This window comes from Pagrus pagrus (assembly GCF_965226575.1).
Source record: "Pagrus pagrus genome assembly, chromosome: 12".
Classification (NCBI taxonomy): domain Eukaryota; kingdom Metazoa; phylum Chordata; class Actinopteri; order Spariformes; family Sparidae; genus Pagrus; species Pagrus pagrus.
Window position 1 is genome coordinate 23,159,348 of NC_140196.1, and position 21,236 is coordinate 23,180,583.

Here is a 21,236-nt window from a genome sequence, read left to right on the forward strand (position 1 = left end):
CATATACTGCAATTCTTTTACTTATATATCAGAGAAATTCAACTGGAGGCCCGTGGGCCGAATGTGGCCTTATTCTGGCCCATTGATCATTTTTCGAGTAGACCAGTTAGCCCATTCATTAGACGAGCTTTCTTTTCATTATAAACCTTTAACCCAGACTGTTTAAGCAGAGGGGAATTTGGTGAGTCAAACTGACAACTTCTGAGAAATAGTGTATTTGTTTCCTGCGCTTTCCGTTTTCAATTGCGTAAAACGAACATATGCAAACCCCAGCGGGTTTTGTTTTTGTGTGAACGTGGATTGTTTTAGAAGAATTAAATTCCGAGCTTTACACTTTGGGAATGTAAATGTCTGGGTCGGCCCTTTTGCACTTGATATTTTTTTCAAACCCGGGCCTCCTTTATAAAAAAAAAAAAAAAGTTGAATATGCCAGCTGCATACAGTATATTAGAAATACAAATAGAATCAACAGAATAGGCACTGAAATTTAGACACAAATGCATCGTTCTTGAACTTTGTCTTCTTTTCTAAATTATTTAATGTAGTTCTGTCCCCATCTAATACTTTGTAGGTCAAGAATGTTGTTAATGCGAACATTACTTCCATTACTAATAATTCAAGTTCCTATGCAGTATCACATTATGATCTGCTGTAGCACGAATCAACATAACCAAGCTTGTTGTACAAACAGTAAACCTCCTAATTGCTGCTAGATGAAAGTCACAATAATACACAGAAACTTGTGTTCACTGTAGATTGCTGTTATTCATTTCACAGATACACTCAGATCATAAAACAAGAATAGTAACTCATTGCCGTCATCTCATAGTACACAATTGACCAGCTCTACATTGTACAATACACCCATCCTCCTAGCACTGCTTCAGTAACTAATACGCCACTTTCCCTCTCCCTCCCCCTCAACCCCCACCCCTCCCATAGAGTGAAAACAATAACAGTACGTCCACACACTGGATCCCCTTTAAGTTCACAGACTCGTATGGACACACAAGATATGACCAAACGAGATCGGAGGGGATTGTGGGATCTGGATCCAGGCTCTGCTCAGTACACATGTCCAGTTTCATGTAGCATTAGAGGACCAGCATTGAGGTTCTTAGATAAGAAAAGGGTATCTGTACAGCAGGGGTCCCCTTTTGGTCATGTCTGGGAATGTGATGGAAAGAACAGGTTTAGAGGAAGAGGAGGAGGAGAATGACGAGTCTTGATGTAAGAAAGCTCAGCTTTTTGCCGTTTTGTCAGAGGTTAGAGAGGAGGACACAAAGATGGAACACAATTGTGATGATGAAAAAGAAAACAGATGGGTGCAAACTTGCTCCTTTCATGGAAAAAAATCCCTATATAAAATAAATGAATAAAAGTAGCAACAAAAAAACACATTCATCCATAATTTGATACATAATATGGTAAAAATAAATGATGAGGAATAACATGATTCAATGTTGAGAAGGGGATTAAGTCTGATGTGTTCGAAGAATGTGGTTCAGTCAATCCTCTGAGCTTGATGAGGAGTCAGAGTCCTTCTGTGCTATGATGACATCGTCCAATAGCGCCTCTTGATCCGAGCTGTCATAGTCGCCTTGGGAAAGGCTGTCGCCGCCCTCCATTTTAACGTCAAAGTCCGGACTGGTGAGGAAGTGATGGGAGCTCTCCAGGTCCTCCTCATCCATCATGTAGGCTCCGTCTGAGACCAGAGTCTCCTCCTCGACTCCGTCTAGGTTGGGGTCTTCTGGGATGGGATCAGGAGTGTGGTGATGGTGGTGGTGATGGTGATGGCGACGCTTGCTTTTCTTCGGGATCTCTGAGTGCTCAGTCAGCAGTCGGTGGAAGAGGGTCTCGGGCAGGAAGCCCTGTGAGAAGAATATACATTATTAGAAACACTGAAAAGTCTTATGCATAAAACAGATGTAGGCAGATGTGTGTTGTCAGAGTTTTACTTTATTGATGCTGTGGTAACCCACAGATCCATGGTCTTTGAAAGCCAAAAATACCACTTAGGGAGAAGACAAAACTTAACACCACTCCACTGTACAGCAAAGATATAATATCTACGTACAGATTTCCGAACAGTTTCAGCCCAATCTGGTGCTACAGCATTATCAGGATTCTCCTCAAGATATTCCCTCAGGTCTTGCAGCATCGGACAGAAAGCAGCTCCGACCTACGAAGAAGAAACATTTGGGTGTTTGTCTGTTAGTGAGAGGTAACACAATGCCAACAAATCAAAAGCAAATAATACAATGACTGTATGTCTCACCTTCTTTCCTGTCCTCATGTTGATGACTTTGACCTTCTCACTGCCTGTCAGGGCTTTATCGGCCCTCCTCCTCCTCTTCCTCTTGCTCCTGTTTACAAGAAGCTGAGGAAACAAGATAAGTTATGTAATAAAGCAGGAACTTAAGTTTACTTATTAACCTGAGACCAGAGCAATATGAACCTACACTTTACGACCAGTTGCTAAATGATAAGAGTCATGATCATACCTCCAGCATGTCTCCCTCCACCTCATAATCTGGGTTCTCCTTCAGCCAGGTGGGAGGGTCCCTGCGCCGAGGAGTTCGCTCCAGTGAATCATGGAGTCCATCTGGGTCGGATAACTAAAAGAGAGACGGACAAAAAAAGGAGTTATCAAACTAAATCCAAGGCAGTTTTTATACACAACCCTTCCTGTACGTCATAGAAACAGGGGATAGATGTACCTCTTGGTCTTTGCGCCTCTTGCGGCTGCTGCTCTCTCCCGTAGACCCATTTGGCATCAGAGCCTGTTTAGAGAAGGTCAGCTTCAGCCCCTCCTCCTGACAGGGTGACAGACAAGAGAGTGATTTATTCATTAACTACACATCACAGCTGCATCTTGGAGAGTCTGTTTCTGATATGACAGACCTGGCACCAAAACCTCACAGATTCATGGAGGTGAAGCAATTTTAAAGCAACAGAGAGTCATATTTTCCACTTCCTGCCTATGACTCATGATTAATCGGGCACAGATTGTTATCGGCCAATACGTTGTCTCTCACTCAGAAGAGCCAATTGATAAACACAGGAGATGGTTTCTCTATGCGCTGCTAAAATGACACACACACACACACACACACACACACACACACACACACACACACACACACACACACACACACACACACACACACACACACACACACACACACACACACACACACACACACACACACACACACACACACACACACACACACACACTAACTTTCCTCCTGCCAATATCAATGCAGATTTTCAGTGCCCTCTTGGATTAACCAGTGCAACATATTAGCAGCGTCCTGCCAGCAAGCCGTTCGTGACTGAAGGGATAGATGGACCAGTACCGCGGAACAATTCTCTTAATGCTAGGTCTCGCACTCAGTGGTCAGCCAGTGATTATAACTAGCGCTGACACAGCACTGTGGAGAGAGATAACTACAGTAACAGCAGGAGAAGACACAGAAGTAGTCTGTTCAATTTATCATTTGGGATTGTCCGTTTGTGATAGGTATATTTTCTTTCCTCCTGCGTGGGAGGACGAAGTGACGCTGTTTGTTTCGAGCCTACAGCATGAGAGCTAACAGCTGACTGAGCTAACGGCTAACAGTGGAGGGACACAGTGGGACTGAGAGTTTCTGTTCAGAGGAACATGAAGTGTTAAACAGTGAACTGGAGTTTAATGTGACAACACAACAAGTTTACACTAAATACATGTACTGAAGTAGACTACCTTTGCTGAGCACAGTTGACTTTGAATTCGGAGTTACAGACACTTTTTTTTAATCAATCTTCTGTCACAGATTAATGTAACCAGATACAAATAGTGACCAGGTGGTGGAGTACTGGCTTCAGGGCACAAATACATCACTACAAAGACTGAGACACAGAAGTATTCCCAAATTCTGTGTTACTGAATTCTGTGTGTCCCATTTACTTTTTTTTAATGTATAAAATATTTTAAATATAATTATTTATTTCCTCGACATTTTAATGCCACTAAACTAAACTATGCCACTAGTAACTAACAACTTTAGATGACAATAAAGTGAAGATACGTCCTTTAGATCGGTATCGGCTGATACTGCTTCTAGCAATCTGTGATTGGTGTTCAGCCCCAAAAGTCCTGATTGGAGCACTCTTAGATTATATTATTTTATCCTCCACTGTATTCTCACCTTGAGGAGCTTCACAGTGAACTCTCCATCATCTCCTTCTGCACCTGGACCACCAGGCGTGCCGCTGGGTTTACGGATCACCCTTGTGTAGGCCATCTCGTCTCCCACTAGTTCTGAGCTCGGATTCAGCTGAGCTTCAGAAACGTAGCGCCGCCCTGAGGGCCACTGACCGGTCAGCACCAGATTACACACACTGTCCAGCCGGTTGATCAACACGCGGTCCTGAGAGGAAGAGGAAACCTCATGTGTCAGTCACTGACTTGACTGTCAGTCAAGAAAATAGAGGTAGTTTACTCTTTCCAGAGAATACCTTTCAGATTTGAAACTTTCAACATCCATTTAGTAAACTGTACATTAATTACCTTGGGCCAGTCCACTCTGAGAGGATCAGGAGGAGGAATGCCATCCTGAGACGGAGTCATAGAGAGTAGACTATTATCATCTACGTCACACAGCTTCATGCCTGCTAAGAAAAAAAAAGGGAAAAAAAATCAGTTTGTTTGGTTTATTCCTGCACGATTGAACATTTTCTTTCTTTAACCACCAATTTACCTCCTTCCGTCTCTTCCTCACTCTCTCCACTGTCATCACTGCTGCCTGATCGCTCAGATGATGACGAGCCCGAGTCAGAATCTGAATCAGAGTCCGACCCTCCCTCTCCTTTCCTTCCTCCTCCGGACTTCCCGACTTTCCCTCTGCTCCTCTTCAGGCTCCAGCCTGGCCCTCGTGCCTTTCCGTCATGGTGGCTCAAAGGCGTACTCTGCAGATCAGCAGCGATTTGACCTCCAAGCAACCTGGCTTCCTCATCAGCTCCCTCCTCCTTCACACTCGGCACGTCTTCCTCAGTCTTCGGCTGGCTGAGGGGCACGATTGGAGGTGCCTGTAGTGGAGGTGCAGGGGGTGGGGCCTGCTGGTTCTGGATGAATTCTTCCCGAGCCTGATTAAAGGTGAACTGAGGATCTGCGTAGATGGAGAGCTCGGTGCGGCTGACACCGTGCAGTGCAGCACCCAGCATCAGCTGACGATCGTGGTCTGGGATATTCCACCAAGCTGGCAGCTCGGAGCTGGTTGGAGCCAGCGGCAGACGCTCCTCTAGGGAGGGGTGGGGCAGGACTCTCTCACGGAGGCGACGCAGGAGGCTGATACGGTAAAGTGTACGGGAAGCACGCTCCTCAGTGATGGGGGCCACAGTCTGAGAAAGCTCTGATGGATCTGAGCAGGAGGATAGAACAGATATTTACTGTGACTGTGAACTCAACATGCTCTGCTCTCAGAGTACCTCAAAAGGAAAACCTTAAATCAACAAATCAAAACAAGGGAAGGGTTACCTTCACCACGGCCTGGCCGCAGGTGGCAAACTCTCCGGCACATGGCAACAAAAGAGCGGAAGTATCGGCTGAGGCTCTCATCTGTTTTTTTATCCAGACGAGCGAAGGTACGGAAGCGGTTCCAGTCATAATCGGGGTCTCCGCCCTCAGGAAGACCTTGCTCCTTTTTTATCTTTTCCACACCAAAAGTGGACACCACACGGTAGAAGTCGCACTCTTCTCTACGTGTCCACCTTTGCGAAAGACAGAAGGCAAGTGAAGTGATGGATGAGAAGGAAAATATAGAATATTTGTCTCCATCTAAAATAAGCCCATAACTTTAAGGAACAAACATAATATGCTTACTTATGCATGCTTAGATACTTTACTGTTACACCACTTATTGTCATTTATTTTCAAAAAGACTCCACAGGAAATCTTTAAATTTACAAATCAGAATGGAGAGAGGAAATAGCCAGAAATGTTGGCATGAAATAACAAATAAAGTCAACATTAACTATAAGTGCTACACATGCCTACAATAGTTAAAAGCCCATATTTGAGCTGATAACAAGCCTGTGAGAAGCTGAAATAAGAATTTCCACTTGAAGTCACTGGAAACATAATAGAACGCAAGCGTACCTCTGCTGACGCTCCTGTCGCGCAATCTCCTTCAGCTTACTGGCCTGTTCGCACCGCCTGCGCCTGCGGTCACCCTTTGCCTCAGCTTCGATCTTCAGCTGCTCCTGCCTGTAGCTGCGTTGGTAAGCTGTGATCAGCCGCCGCAATCGCGCTGTTAGTGACGAACTGGAGGGCCAGTCGCACGCACCACTCTGGCTAGGTATGGTTTCTGTGAGCACTGGCCCCACCTTGTCTTCCACAGAAATCTCGTCGTCCACGTTCATGGAGTCAGCCTGGAAGACAAGGTCAAACAGAGACTCGTTAACTTGTTTATCACTGTTGCTTATTTTCAATATATTACACCAAGTCCCTGAAAATCAACTCTTTCTGACAGAAACTCTTCAGTGTGAGGGCTCAGATTCTTACCTCCTCAAAAAGATCTTTGGCGTGTCTTGACGCAGGCTTGAACTCCGGGTCCTCCGAGTACTTATCATAGTCAGGACTGTACAATGCAAACAATAAAGCAACATTAGGCTGGAAAAGAGCGAGACATGTCCAATAAAGGGGCTCAACTTTCTAATGTTTCATGAAGTTAACTTTAAGACTTTGACCATTTTACTTCAGGTTGTAATGATGGAGAGACTTTGATACAGACTTAAAACTGAACATGTCCACTTAACCTGTACGTCTGCTATAAATCCATAAGTAGGTTTAAATAAGCCCCGTTAGCCAGGATCACTCACTCATCTCCCAGCTCGGCGTCACCAGTGTGCTGCTCAGCATCAATGGCCTTGTCATCAGGACGACCAGCTCTCTCCAGGAAGCAGAGGCAGGGATCAGCACGCATGGTGGTGTACATCTCATAACCTGGTAACAGAAGACAAGTCAAAACTGTTAAATGACAACAACAAAAAGTTTCTAATCTGAGGCAACTGGAGTAACAAATCCTCACCCTATTCTTAAAGCTTGCATAGAGAAAACCTACCATGTTTGTATACACCAGCAAGCAGTGAGCGGTCTGCCTCAGCATCCCACCATCCTGCAGGTACCTCCTGTTGCTCCATCTCAGGCATCCAGATATCAACATCCCTGGAAAATATAAAGAAATGTATAGTAAACTGTGTTCAAGTGTATCATAATAAATGTCAGTTATTCAGTCACTGCGCGTGTCTGCAAAAGACGATGTTTGATACCTGATGTCAGCGCCTTTCAGGACAGAATCGGCATGTTCGCCAATCACCTCCTGCTTCAGGTAGTAGAGCATACGCACCCTCAGCAACACCCTGAAGTGGGAGAAGAGAGGTTTAAGTGTTTGAATGCGGACAGCAATGCTTTCACATGTACACACACACATCAAAACACAGCTGATTGGGCTTCACTCACTTGTTGCACTGGTGCTTGAGGTGTTTACGGTAGCTGTCATCCAGAAGCAGGGTGTCAGGGTTGTACTTGCGGATCCACTCCACCTTCTGAACGTCAAATGTGCTCTGGGCTTTTACCCTCTTACCCTTCCTGCCTCTTGGAACAGGAATAGACAGACCTAGGCAAAGAGAAAAAATATAAAGTTAATAAATAAATAAATAAATAGATATTTGAACAGAAAACTAACAAGGAACACACGAACCAGCACTGAATGTATGAGAAAGGTTTCTTTCTGTGATCTGTGTGCAGCTCTTACCAGAGTGGTTGAGTAGTGTTTGGGGTTCGCGCCCGTTCTCCGGCGGTGTGATGAGCTCCCAGATGAAGCTCTTGATGTTCTCATCTCCACGGTAGTGGAGCAGACAAAAGACCAGGATGACGCGACAGATCGTCTCCACGTCACGTTCACTCAGACGACGCTTACATCTAGCATGAGACAAGATGTCCCTCCAGCGACCCCAGCTGAAGAAGAAGAAAACAGGTAACAGGTGAGAACAAAGAACAAGAGAGAAGAGTGTAAAGTGACAAACTGATCTAGTATGGCTCTACATACCCATAAACAAGCAGGTGTTTCTCCACCCTGAAACAGTCAGTGCGGCCGTAACCTCCTCCACTGTGGCGGTCGGAGCGTCTCGAGGAACGTGACTGTCTGGAATTGGCAGGTGGATACTCATCGTCGCTGTCCAGATCAGACAGGTCCCCACCTTCACCTCGCAAACTGGAGTACTGACGGGTCTGCTTACGGACTCTGGGCGTGTCGATCACGAGGGTGTTCTGAGGGGGGGAGAAGTAACTTACAGTCAGTTACACATAACTTCAAAGCAATATACAAGCATTTACTATACAGGCCTTAAAACAAGAGTGCAACCAGATAAGACATTAGTAAAATCTGCAGTATTTAACATGCTGTGGTCATCAGTGCTGTAAGCTTTTGATGACCACCTTACACTTACCTTTCTGTTGATGGAGTCCATGTCTATGTCTGCTTTCTTGGCCCACTTCTGCCAGAATTCAGGGTCATCGAGGGCGATGTCATTGCGGTTCTCAGAGGCCACAAAGCTGGCCTTGGAGAATGTGGAGCCCTTGCCCTCGCTCTCGATTGTGATGGTGGTGGCTCTACGCTGAAGGATCTGGTCGATGTCCTCCTCGCAGAAGCGACTGCCTTCATCATTCTCATCCATGATGGCAGCGTAGGCTCCCTTCCTCAGCAGGTCCTCAATCTCTTTCTTGGAGAACTGCTGAATCTGCTGTGATGCAGAAAGACATAAGCAGTCCAAACTGGATTAAGTACACATTTTTTCTAAATTAGTGAGATGTAATACAATGGACCAACCTAAAACTGACTTGGCAGTTTAAGTGAATGACTATTAGGTTTCTTACCCCGTTGACGTTGCTTTCTTTGTTTCCACTCATGCTCTGCAGGACGGCACGGTCCAGGCCGAGCTTCAGACTTGCCTTATCCAGCATCTCCCTCTCATAAGAGTTCCTAGTGATCAGACGGTAGACCTTGACAGCCTTAGACTGTCCAATACGATGGCACCGGGCTTGGGCCTGAGAGAACGGTTTAAAAAAGGCTCATTAGAGCACCATATATGAAGCTACTGAGACAGAAAGATGAGAATAGCTCCAAGTTTTTGACGGAAAATGTGAAAACATTCATGTAAAAGAGTCTGTAAACAAAGAAATAAATGTAAAGATAGTTTGTTGTTCTTGCAAACTTTATACTGGACAGTACCTGCAGGTCATTCTGAGGGTTCCAGTCAGAGTCAAATATAACACAGGTGTCAGCAGCAGTGAGGTTAATACCCAGGCCGCCAGCACGGGTACACAGCAGGAAGACAAAGCGGTCTGAGTCAGGCTTACTGAAGCGATCGATGGCAGCCTGTCGTAAGTTCCCACGCACTCTGCCATCAATTCGCTCATAAAGGTATCTGTAAATAAAAAAAAGAAAACAAAAGTTATCATTAACATTTTACATTTTTTTAAAAACATCAATCGTGTTAAAATACACCTTGGCCCACTCACCTCTTGTTGATGAGGTAGTCCTCCAGAATGTCCAAGCAGCGCACCATCTGGGAGAAGATGAGCACTTTGTGGCCGCCAGCCTTGAGGCGAGGCAGCAGCTTGTCCAGTAGCACCAGCTTGCCGGCCGACCGAATCAGGGCCTGCAAATGGAAGTCGGAAGCCAGGGGGTCATACACCTCCCGCAACTCCGCTACGATCTTCTCCTCCGCGCCTGGACAAGAGAGAGACAAGAGAACAACTTTTATGATACTTTCCAAAGATGCAAGCTTTTTCACTCAGTGGCACGGCATTCATCTACTGTGCAGTAGAAAATCTCATTTGAGCTTTTAGTTCTTCAAAACCAGCTACAGCCAAACAGTGGTCAAGTTGAATGTTAACCAACAAAAACAGACTCATATGTTCATGACATCAGAATTAGTTCCAACTAATCCATGACTGTAAAAAGTCTACATTAGGCTTTCTACATGTGATCAATAGGAGTAAACAACTTTATCATTTGTTTTTCCACAGAATGAGCAACAGTCATTCCTAAAGTCAGAGTTTATGCCGCCTTTTCAAAGTTTTCAAAGTGTAATCATATTACAGATAGGGGAAACAGCAAGGGAGGGAACCCTTTTAAGTTTCCAAAAAGAAATTAATCTGATAGTACATGCTAAATGACATTTTTTAAACGTTTCAATTTAATATTCTTGTGAACACGGCATACATTATGTAATGACCTGTAACGCTGATCTCTCTGCACTGTCTAAACCTGTAGCATGTGCAGCTCAGACTGCTTATGGTGTGCAGGCAGCTTTAGGAAAACATTACTCTGACTTACATAAGCTCACTCTGCAAAAAAAGCCTGAATATAACAAACATGCAGAGACCCAGATGCCTAGAGCCAGAGCTAAACATCCTCGACACACTCTTGTTAATTGTATCCAGCATCAGCATATACATTTAAACTTATCAACACTACATACATAAGGCTTTGAGTTAATATTGTGATACAATACCATTGATGAGGTAGGGGTGGTTGCAGCACTTGCGCAGCTCCATCATAGTGTTGAGCAGGTTGGGGACGTTGCTGTTACTGTTTGCCCCTAAACTGAGGAAGCTGAAGTTCCTCTCCAGGATGGCTCGGTAATACTTCTTCTGGACATCCGTCAACTCAACCTGAGAGAAGGCACAGTCCAACAGTGAAATGGTTGCCTTCTTTCTGTCATTGAGATCTCCTAATCCCAAACAGAGTTCACACTGACTGTTTATTATTTACACTAACCTCAATGATAGTCTCCTGTTTGGGTGCCAAGTTTTTTTCAACATCCTCTTTGAGCCTTCGTAACATCATGGGTTTCAAGATGGCCTGCAGCTTCTGAACCTGTGGACCCGAAAATGAAAGATTTGCTCAGTGACAGCTGTAAAATACCTGTAAAATGAGCAGATGTGCACGACGAAGAACACTGATAGATGTGTGCAAATGTGTGCTTGGGTGTGTGCCAACATGTCTATATTTCACACCTGTTCTTCTGTTTTGAGATCTCCAAAGTCTCTGAGGAATTCAGTCTCGGAGGGGAACTGAGTAGGCTCCAGGAAATGAAGCAGACTGAAGAGTTCCTCCACAGTGTTCTGCAGAGGAGTGCCGGTCAACAACACCTTGTGTTCCTGGGAGAGATCACAGAACACAAATAGAACACAGGTAGAGAAAGACAGAGGGAGGAGAGGAAGAGGAGGAATAAAAGAAATATAGGACAAAATATTAATCAGCAAGTGAAGGAAACAATATTTTTAAAAAGGGGGATGAAACAGAAGGTATACGAGGAAGAACTGTTTCTCGATCCTCACTACGAAGTGAGTGCATTAAGGAAAAGCAACATTTTTAATCAAATTGCATGTATTTTTTCTAAGCACCTTGGTTTTGTGCTGAAATCCACAACTGTCTGTGGTCCACTCACCAGATCCAACATCTTCAAGCTGTCCAACAGCTTGCAGTTGCGATTCTTAAGGCGGTGAGCCTCATCGATAATCACACAACGCCAGGAGATCTCCCTCAGCTCCGGGCAGTCAGATAACACCATCTCAAAGGTTGTGATGAGGGCGTCAAACTTGTACGCTCCTGGAATCAAGTGCTCCTGTCGACAGAATGGCAATTTTTATCAGACATGTTTTAACATCAGTAAAATTATTCTAAAATAATCACTATCAATAAGTCCACCTTCTCATCCTTGCAGTACATCTCATACTGCTGGATCATCTGCCGGCTGGCCAGGCTGCCGTGGTAGACGATGGCGTTCATGTTGGTCCATGTGGAGAACTCCCTCTCCCAGTTGGTGATGGTGGAGAGGGGGGCAATGACCAGGAAAGGGCCTTGGAGGCCAGCAGCATAGATCTCGGACAGCAGCGTGATCGACTGGATGGTCTTCCCCAGACCCATCTCGTCTGCCAGGATGCAGTTCTGCCTGAGAGACGTGAAACGGGAGTAATTAGTGAAGCCATTCAAGAAGCAGTCCCCAATCATCATTCCAAAAGGACAAAGTTTTTTCCACAGTGCTGCTTTAATTACAGCATCATACCCAGTAAAACTAATCCAGTTTGACTGCAGCTTCAAAATGCTCGCTGTGACCACGGAGTGTAGCACGTTCAGTGTGATAAATACCTGTTGTACCAGTTGAAGAGCAGCCAATTAACTCCTTCCAGCTGATACTCTCGGAGCGTGTTGCCATTCTTGTACTCTCTTGACTCCTCCAACTTCTTCCATGAATTGGCAGATGGTCGTGTCTGATGAGAGAGAAGGAAAACTGGGTAAGAAGAAGACAACCACCAGAACCATTTGCAGTTTGGTATCTGACACCAATGCCCTGGCTTCAGTAGAACCACAAGAAGCCACTGCATCATTTATTAATTTCTAAGATCTCTTCCATCCATATTCATTGCATCCTCTCTTTATTAATGTTTTTCCACTTGAGATGAAGTGGAAAATTATCTGCCTTTTCCCTCATAAAAGTTCTTTTAAAGAATAATTTCAGAATGTGCATAAAATCAGGGGATTAGAAATAAACTTCAGTTCAAAACAGCTCCTGGCTATTGTCTGCCTGACTGCTCACCGTTCTCTTCAGGCGAGGTTGTCGGTTTTGGATTTTGCTGAACTCTTCGACCTTGCCCTCGTCAACATCCTCCTTCAGCTCCCAAGTGGCGTCTTCATAAGGAAGAGAGCACCACTTCACCAAGTAGTATATAACGGGCTGTAGGGAGAAGAGTAAGAGCAAGTATATAACTTTTGCAAACATGCTACTTCATAAAAAAAGAAGAAAGGGTCATATTTCTTTACGCAGCCAAGACAAAAACAGCTTTGACGAGGCCGGGTTTCTTACCTCGCCATTATCCTTGTCCACACTGTGGGAAACATCCAGGATCCTGTCCACCTCTACATAGTCTGGGTTAAAAGACTCTTCATCCTGCAGACAACCACAGGGTCAGAGACAGTAGAAATGTTTAGAAAACTAGAGTTCAAGCAGCTAAACCACATCCTAAAAAAGAAAAAGTGCCACCCTCACCTCCTGAAAGATGTGCCTCATCTGTGCGTGTTTGGTCTTGAACCTCTTGATCTTTTGATGGATTCTCTTATCTTTCTCTAGCTGCTCCAAACTGGCCCACTCACAGTGTAAGTATGAACTGAGAAAAAGAGAATCAAGTATTAATTGTTTGGTATCCTTACAAAAATACAAGCTGTCTAGTTCAGAGGCTGAAGTTATTCATCGTGATTCTGAAACTCACTAGTTCTTGTATTTGACAAAGAACTCCTCAACGTTGGTGTATTGGCCTCCAGGCAACTGAAAGAGAAGAACAGGTTTTAGGTTTTTATGATTCTCAAGAAGAATTTACAATAATTAGAATTACAAATTAATATAAAAGGGAATAAACATACTTCCTTCTTCATTAACCTCATAGACAGAACTTTGTCTACAATGGCAGCATCTTCCTCACTTGGGTTTTCCTTTAAAAATAAAAAAGTAATACACTTAATTAAAACAACTTAACCCCCTTTCCATCAGCATTCAAATCTTCATGAAGATCCTTTAAACCTCACCAGAGGAGAAATAACTTTGTCAGAATAGTTCTACACTCACCACAAAGAACTGCATGCTGGGCTGTCCGTCCACATCCAGCTCCATTTCCTGTTTAAGCTGCGCTGCTGTCCCGCCACTGATGGAGGCAACAGCTGCCGCGGTTGTAGTAACATCTACATCTTCCTGTTCATCCTCATCATCTGTTATCTTGATATCAAGGTCCTCAGTGTACTTCTTCCTTTTCACCACACGATTGGAGCGCCTCTTCTGGCCAAAAGAGAGAGAGGTGTAAATTAAGTGTGTTTTTATAAAGTTTACAGATGAAAACAGAAACATGGGCACACACCACAATGTAACATGTATGTAAAAAGAACAGATGTGATTAAATGTTCCACCATTTTTTAAGCCTCAATTCAAAACACACACACAAAAAAAAATAGGTCTCACTATAAATCAGTTTTGTCATTTAACAATCGTATCATCCTTTAGAGAATACAGAACATTAACAATTACATTTGAATTCTGGCAGCTTCCCAAAAGAACCCCCGAAATACCCTGAGCAGGCTCGTCAGAGGTCATTTCAATTTACCTGACTATTAATCTACATTTTAACATCGGCAGGTGTGACATTTTGGCTTGTTCAACCACATTAACAAACATGATTTCCAACAACTAGTATGTGCCACAAATTTAATGGGAGGGTGCCAACCTTCTCACAGGGTTGCACAAACAGCCAAAAATGTCTGTGCAGGACGAGGGTAAACTACAAAACTGGTCAATACAACCACCTCATTCCATTCTTTTGTTGAGCTTAAAATGTTTTGACCACGGAAATGTCAGAATACATGTGCGGTTAAATTTGTACAACCAGATACAAAGTACAACTATTCAATAGCATCGAAGCACTTCTGTTCTAACAAAGGATGAGCTGTTGTTGGCTGTGCAGACCATTGATAAGATTTGGGGGAAGTTTCCAAAAGTCAGCTGATTTTAATTATGTGTTTTTACCGTAATCAAGTCATCCTCCAGCGCAGCAGGTGAGGCAGGACTCAATTCCCCATCAGAGTGGTCAGAGGACGCATTTCTCTTTCTTTTCTTTGCTCCCACTAGAGTAATAGTGCTGCCAGGGAGAGAGGTGAGACAAAGACAGAATGAAGTAGCAGCTAAAGGACAGCAGTTAATATCCCTCTACAAGGCAACCCTTCCAAACATACAAAAGTAAGATACATTAAAATGACTCCCCCTCACATATATATCACTTACTTTGTCTTGGTCTTGCTTTTGCTCTTGTTCCCAGCTCCAGGTATTACTGTGCATCCAGCCACCCCAGTTGTTCCTCCTGGTGTCTTCACTTTGCCCTTTTTATCAGCCCCTCCTGTGGGTTTGGGCGTCGTTCCTCCAGCTATGGGACTTTTCTTCTTGCTTCCTCCTCCGCTGCTCTTTTTCTTAGCAGCAGACACCACGGTTACAGTGCCGCCCGATTCCGGAGAGGTCTGCGTGCTTGGAAGTTCATCCTGGTTCAGGACTCTGGGCAGGTTCTTCTCACCACGTGCTTTGGCCCGGGCAATCGCTTCAGCCACGATACGGTTTGCTTTCTCCTGCTTACACAGGATCTCCACTCGTCGCACGGAGGCAGGCTCGCCAGGGGCCTTGGTGATGCGGATGGCCTGGGACGGAGAGGTGGTGGTTGTAGTGGAGGGGCCGGCAGCTGACGTGCTGATGACCTTCACCACAGAGACTGTTCCAGCTGAGGATGCTGAGCTTGTCTGCGTGAAGGAGAATGTTTGTATTAAGAAACTCTTAGCGTTTTCTGCCACATTTTATTTAAAAAACAAAAAACAAAACCTGAAGCCCCCTCTAATGTATATACAATAAGTAATTGTCTAAGCACATCTGGAGAGCTACCTGTGGCTGCAGAAGCATTTTGAGTGGCACCGCAACTCTCTGTCCTCCTTGGCCCTGCGAAATCTGCAAAACCTGTGGGCTGCCAGTATTTCCAGCTCCTGAGACCAGTTGGTACTGTGAGAGTGAAAGAAGAGACAGGTCAAGTCACAGTCCCCTTTGAAAAGAACCAAAGGAGGAGATTAAAAATACAAACAAGCCAATGTCAGGTTGGATGGAACACAGTACAGCAGTCACAGTATATGATCTGAGAATTTGGCAGGATTTTAAAGAACACTCAGAAATCTGTGAAATCTGCTTATTTGGCATCTTATCAACAGTCAGATGAGAGCACTATCAATTTCATCTTTGTACTCTAATACAGATATCAGTCCAGGTTGTTTTTAAGCTTTAACAGCTTTTGAGTTGTGAAAAACACCTTTGAAAGGCCTACGTTGTTCCCTCTGCTTTCAAACATTGGGCTACCCTAAGCTAGCTCAACACATCCTGAGCCAATCTCTCTTGTAAATGTACAGAGATCAGTCTCATCTCTGATCTGTTCATTTCTAACTCAGTTCTGTAGAAGTTATGGCAAACATAAAATCGGGGCGATATGTAACGTTTAAGAGCCAACAATCAATCTGAAACTACTGCCTAATAGAAAGAGCCACGTTGCTGATTTTTAATCTGAAATGCTGCAGTCTTATGAAACGACGACACAGTGAAGTCTGATATTAGATTCCTAAGGTTTTCTTTTATCTCATAATGTTTCAATTATCAGCTATGGTTACACTGTACTGACATAGAGTGTCATTCAAAACAACATGTTTCCTTATAATGCTTAAAAAAAAGGAATGCAAGCGGACTAATGTCAATATTGAGTGTATTGGGAAAACCTTTTGCTAACATTAATATCAGTAACATTCAAGACCTTCAGCGCCCCCCATCAATTGCATCAATAGAAAATAACTGGCAGGATTTCAACAAGAACACAGCACTTTATAACAAAAGTGAACTTCAGAGGTCAGAGTGATGTTTCACGAACATAAGAGGAAAAACAAAGGTGAACAGAAAACATGTACTGTAAACTGTAAAACACTTATTTCTCACCTTAACTCCTCCTTGTTGATTGGGCTGTTGCTGCACCTGCAGCTGAATAGTGAGGACTTTGGGCTGCCCCCCAGCCTGGCCTGCCCGGGCCTGGGTCAGGGCTGCTAGCTGACTACCCTGGAGCACCAGTTTACCCCCAGGGAGCTGACCCAGCACCAGTCTAGTTGGGGTCTGCTGCTGTTGCTGTCCCCCTTGGGCTGCCTGAACCTGCTGGATTTGTGTGACCTGCTGCTGGGCTGGAACAGCTTGACCTGCTGGCACAGCGGAGGCTGCCTGGGAGGGCTGCTGGAGAACCAGGGTGATCCGCTTTGCTTCACCACCCTAGAATCAGATACACAGAATGAGACCAATTATGACATTCAGGAAAAAGACAGACCTAAAAATACAGCTTGTGAAACTAGAAAACCACTCCAAACGTCACCTGCTGTGCTGCAGCTGTCAGGATGACACCTTGCAATCTGCCTGTTGAAGCAGAAGAGGTGCTGCTTACCTGTGTTTGGGCCTGCATGGCTGGCTGTAGTTGCACCTGGCCCTGGATCTGAGCTGCCTGGGACTGGACTTGGACTTGAGTCTGGCCTTGAGCCATCTGCACCTGAACAGCTTGGCCTTGTGCCTGCTGGGGCATGGAGGTCAACAGCATCTGTTTCACTGGCCCGTTGGGAGACTGCAGCAGCCTCTGCACCCCTGCAGCACCCACCTTGACTTGAGCTTGTCCTGGGCTCGCCTGATTCAAAACTGTCCCCCCCTGCAGTATAGACATGCCAGGTTTAAGAGGAGTCCCAGACAACACACGGATGACCTTTCCACTTGCCTGGCCTGTAGCCCCTGTTACAGTCTGCAGCACCTGGGCCTGACCCTGGGGGCCTTTCAGAATGACAATTTTACCACCAGCCTGCTGCGTGATGGCAGCTAACTGCTGTGGAGTGAGCTGGTGAGTTATCTGTGTAAGCTGCGTGGTGGCAGTGGTGGTGACCGGAGAGCTGGAAACAGTCAGAGGTGAGCTCAGCAGGACAGTGCTACTGGTGACCACGCTGGCGTTGCTGACAATAGGTAAGGTGGTCTGGGCCTGGATCTGAGGTACAGTTTCAACAGGGGCCGAGGCTACAGTAGGAGCTGCAGGTATAGAAACAGTCTGAGCAGCCACCACTTGCACAGGCTGCTGTGTGGAGATTTGAATGGGGGCAGGGTCTGGGATGGCTGGAGCTGCTACAGGAACGGTAAGGCCTGTGTTGACCGTGAGCTCGGGTTCGGCTGGTGGGTCCACCTGGCCCAATGCTAGTTTAAGGGCCTCCTCCACCGGGTCCGAGGAGCCCTGAGAGAAGGAATCGTCCGGTAGGGCGTCCAGGTTAAACAGGGGTGTGTCCTCAAAGAGGTCCATGATGGGGTCTGCCATCTTGCCCACTCCACACAGGGAGACGGGCACAACGTTAAAAAGACTCCGGGATGGAAGCTAAATAGTTGCGGTCCACTTCTTCTCAACTTTTAAGTAAACAGCTGGGGAAAGAGGAAAAACACTTGTCAATGAAGCACAGGATAATAACAAATGCTTCTGTATGCTAATGTGATGTTTATCATACAGCTCAAACCAGAATACAACAACTGAAGTTTAGTGTGCCTCACTCACTATGGCTAGTAAGTGTGTTTAACTTTTAATCCCTGATTATTTTCCCATTTAATCGATTAGTTGCTTGGTCTATAAAATGTCAGAAATGGTGAAAAATGTCGATCTATCGATGTCTTACGTCTTATTCTGTCCACAACCCAAACATATTCAGTTATCTGTCAGAAAGTGGTAAACAAACCAGAAAACATTAACATTTAAGAAGCTAGAATCAGAATATTTAGACTTTTTTCCCCTTAAAAAGTTACTAAAACCAATCATTGAATTCTCAAAATAGTTCAAGTTTCCCTCTCAGCTCCAAATGTTGTTCTATATTTCTCTGATGTTTATAAATATTACATTATTCATCTAACTTTGGTTTCAAAGCACGACAAGAACATACAGTTCACTAAATCACAGAACACTTCCACGTGAACACACATTTATCTTCAGTGAGCTGTGACTGATATGATCAGGTTTACTCTATTGTTAGTCACCACGATTTCATTGAATAACCATCAAGTAAAAATAGGGAACCCCCTACATAAACTAATGACCACCGCTGGATTATTCAAACTAATATTGTTTTCACACATTACGACAAACTCGTGGCCACTCTGTCCAGAAAACGCGTTTCCATACGACATCAGGTTTAGAAAAACCCTACAATTACAATGAAGCCGTTTCAATAGTAACTTCGTATACAAAGATAAACTACCTAGGGAAGATTGAGTGAATGAATATAGTTGGTAGTGAAGTCAGATGAGGAGGGTACTGATGCTGGAGAGCTAGGATGCTTCCCTCTCAGGTCGTATTGCAGTCTTTCTCACAAAACCGTCGGCTAGCATTAGCTTGTACCGCGACCAAGATGTGCCTATTACAAAAGCCTGCGAGGCACCGAAAACATATTCAGGCTTAAAAATACACGGTGTATTATATGTTTAGACCAGTTAACTCTCCTCTCTGTCATTTACTACCAACCATTCAGTCTGCCGGACTCCTTCAATCTCATCAACAAACCGGACCAAACCAAAGCAACGTGCCACAATAACCATTGCCCGTCAACGTTCAGACACGGGTTAGGCCGCATTGCTGTTTCGGTTGTTCTGCGTCTATTTTTCGGCTAAAAAACCTGAAAATAACCATCATATACACTGCCCTAACTCTCGCAGTAATAATTTCGGGGTGCTAAATTTACCTTTGCATCGACACACATGGCTTTCTCCGTCTCACAACACTGTACGATTACAGGAAACGGCCAGGGAAGAGCAGGAACTAACATTCTTGCCAGAGAAAGCGTAGAAAGCGTGCCCCTCGGATGCTCTCAAATCACGATTGGTCCGTTTTCTCCCAAGCCGGCAGCATACGGCAATTTCATTGGCTGCCCGAGCTATCCGTCATACGTACGGCCGCTTCTGGGCGGGATGGATGCCATAGCTAGGTTGAGAAAACAATAAATGCGGCCTAGCTGGGACCATTTGACTGTGTGATCTTCAACATTGCCGTTTTACTGCCATAGATGCTCGTATTAGACAGCACAGGCCCCTCAGAGCTGACTGGAGAAAAATAGACGGCGGTATAATCATCTCGCAGTGTTAATGGAGTACACAGCACAACGGGCCTGTTTGTACACAGCTCTGTCCGTTTATTCAGGGTTTTATTACATTGGCTACATCTCAGGAATCACCTTCATCTTATCTCGTGATACTGCTTTAATACTTTCTAAAAATATACATCCAGACCCCATGGGTACATTAACGGATTATAGTGCGTCATTTTTATATATTAATACATTTTGAGGTATCAAAAACAGCTTTCTTCAAGGCACCAACGTGATGACTTGTGTGCTTGCAATAGGTGATTCAGTCCTTCTTTGTGACGTGGGTTTTGGCGCCCTCTAGTGCTCTTTGAGTGAAACGTGATTTTTAGCTGTTTTATTATTTAGTTCCTCAGTTTTTATTTTAAAGAATGGTCAGATTATCCTGCATTGTGTGAGGTCCCAGCAGGTTTGTTGTGTTATAATCTAAGTAATCACAAATTAATTTAGAAAAATGTCCATGTGAGCATAAAATAAGATGAAATCATCTAAAATCTCACAACCACATTTTGATACAAGGCATCTCTTAAGGACAGGGCATCAAAAACAGGAAATAAAGCCCATGTGAACACCCTTATCATGTTAGGTGATTCTGTATTAAAGTAGTGCAAATTCCAAAGCAAAGTTGCAATCGTAGATATTACCACAAACCAGCTTTTGCACGTCACTTTGGATCTGAGGCCCCATAAGAGCTGAAGGTTCTGTGCAGTTGGTAGTCCAGCTTTGATTTTCATTTCATATTCACCATTTCTGTTCTCAAAGATGTATGAGCTAGTATCTCATATAGTTAGAAAAAGGAAAAATATCAGGAGAGTTTTAGGAGAGGAACTTTCAGGAGACAATACATCCACAAGGTTTCCCATCTATTAAAGCTTCATCGGTCAGTGCATTAATGTGACACAACGAATTAAAGTCTTGGTTCTACGTTTCTAGGACTACTTACCGGCCTATCCTAAAAATCATGAAAGCGTCATTCTGGTATAAAACAGAGAAAGAGAGAGAGATTATGGTCATGAACCGGGGAAGCGTAAGTGACTAAATGTGACAGCACACCACACTTTATCCATGGCAGCCCTGTAGAGCGGAGCCTGCCTACTCGCCAAAGCCTCCATCTGTCTGCGGCCCTGCGAGGAGTATCCGCTATCGGCCACACTTTGCACCTTGCCCCATGCTGGTCTGCTTGGTCCACGCCAACACCAGCTCTGCTGGGGAGAGCTATATTTACAAACAGCTGCCGTGGCAATGGGTAGAGTACCATGAGAGGATGGAGAATACTGTTTGTTATGAGCGGATTAAACTATCACGCCCCTAGAAATGTACACAATCAGCCCAGTTATTTCTCTTTGTAACTCTAGCCATGTGTCATAAAATATTGTGTCTTCAAGTGTTTGTGTAAAGGAATATTTGACAACTCATGCAAAAGCGATTTACTGA

The 21,236-nt window shown here is 44.5% G+C and overlaps 1 protein-coding gene across 6 annotated transcripts; it reads right to left on the bottom strand.

Annotated features, from left to right (window-relative positions):
• Window positions 1-412: 412 nt before the first annotated feature.
• On the bottom strand, window positions 413-19,504 carry chd8 (chromodomain helicase DNA binding protein 8). 6 transcript variants are annotated; one of them, XM_084370108.1, is made up of 39 exons: window positions 19,404-19,504; window positions 17,096-18,099; window positions 16,606-16,926; window positions 15,520-15,633; window positions 14,878-15,380; window positions 14,623-14,734; window positions 13,675-13,878; window positions 13,473-13,541; window positions 13,322-13,377; window positions 13,102-13,219; window positions 12,919-13,002; window positions 12,652-12,789; window positions 12,204-12,325; window positions 11,763-12,006; window positions 11,503-11,679; window positions 11,069-11,212; window positions 10,830-10,928; window positions 10,564-10,723; window positions 9,566-9,776; window positions 9,276-9,471; window positions 8,921-9,091; window positions 8,494-8,784; window positions 8,094-8,314; window positions 7,800-8,002; window positions 7,505-7,661; window positions 7,315-7,404; window positions 7,107-7,210; window positions 6,865-6,988; window positions 6,548-6,623; window positions 6,143-6,414; window positions 5,522-5,754; window positions 4,746-5,405; window positions 4,556-4,656; window positions 4,194-4,415; window positions 2,721-2,816; window positions 2,505-2,618; window positions 2,279-2,380; window positions 2,078-2,182; window positions 413-1,871 (listed from the first exon to the last, which is right to left on the bottom strand). In XM_084370108.1, the coding sequence occupies exons 2-39, from the start codon at window positions 17,996-17,998 to the stop codon at window positions 1,509-1,511; spliced, it is 7,680 nt and encodes a 2,559-aa protein (XP_084226234.1). In that variant the 5' UTR covers window positions 17,999-18,099; window positions 19,404-19,504; the 3' UTR covers window positions 413-1,508. The 6 variants fall into 6 exon arrangements, with proteins under 6 accessions (XP_084226234.1, XP_084226231.1, XP_084226233.1 ...); XM_084370105.1 differs by having other exon boundaries at window positions 4,556-4,659; window positions 8,494-8,787; XM_084370107.1 differs by having other exon boundaries at window positions 13,675-13,881.
• Between the last annotated feature and the right edge of the window lie 1,732 nt (window positions 19,505-21,236).

Bases quoted from the DNA above. Each gene is read 5' to 3' on its own strand.
- chd8 (XM_084370103.1), bottom strand. From the start codon at position 17,998: ATGGCAGACCCCATCATGGACCTCTTTGAGGACACACCCCTGTTTAAC. The intron at 8,003-8,093 runs GTATGTAGAGCC...CTTCTTCTTCAG, and splicing joins AAACACCTGCTTGTTTATGG to CTGGGGTCGCTGGAGGGACA. The intron at 1,872-2,077 runs GTACGTAGATAT...TTCTTCTCACAG, and splicing joins CTGAAACTGTTCGGAAATCT to GGCTTCCTGCCCGAGACCCT.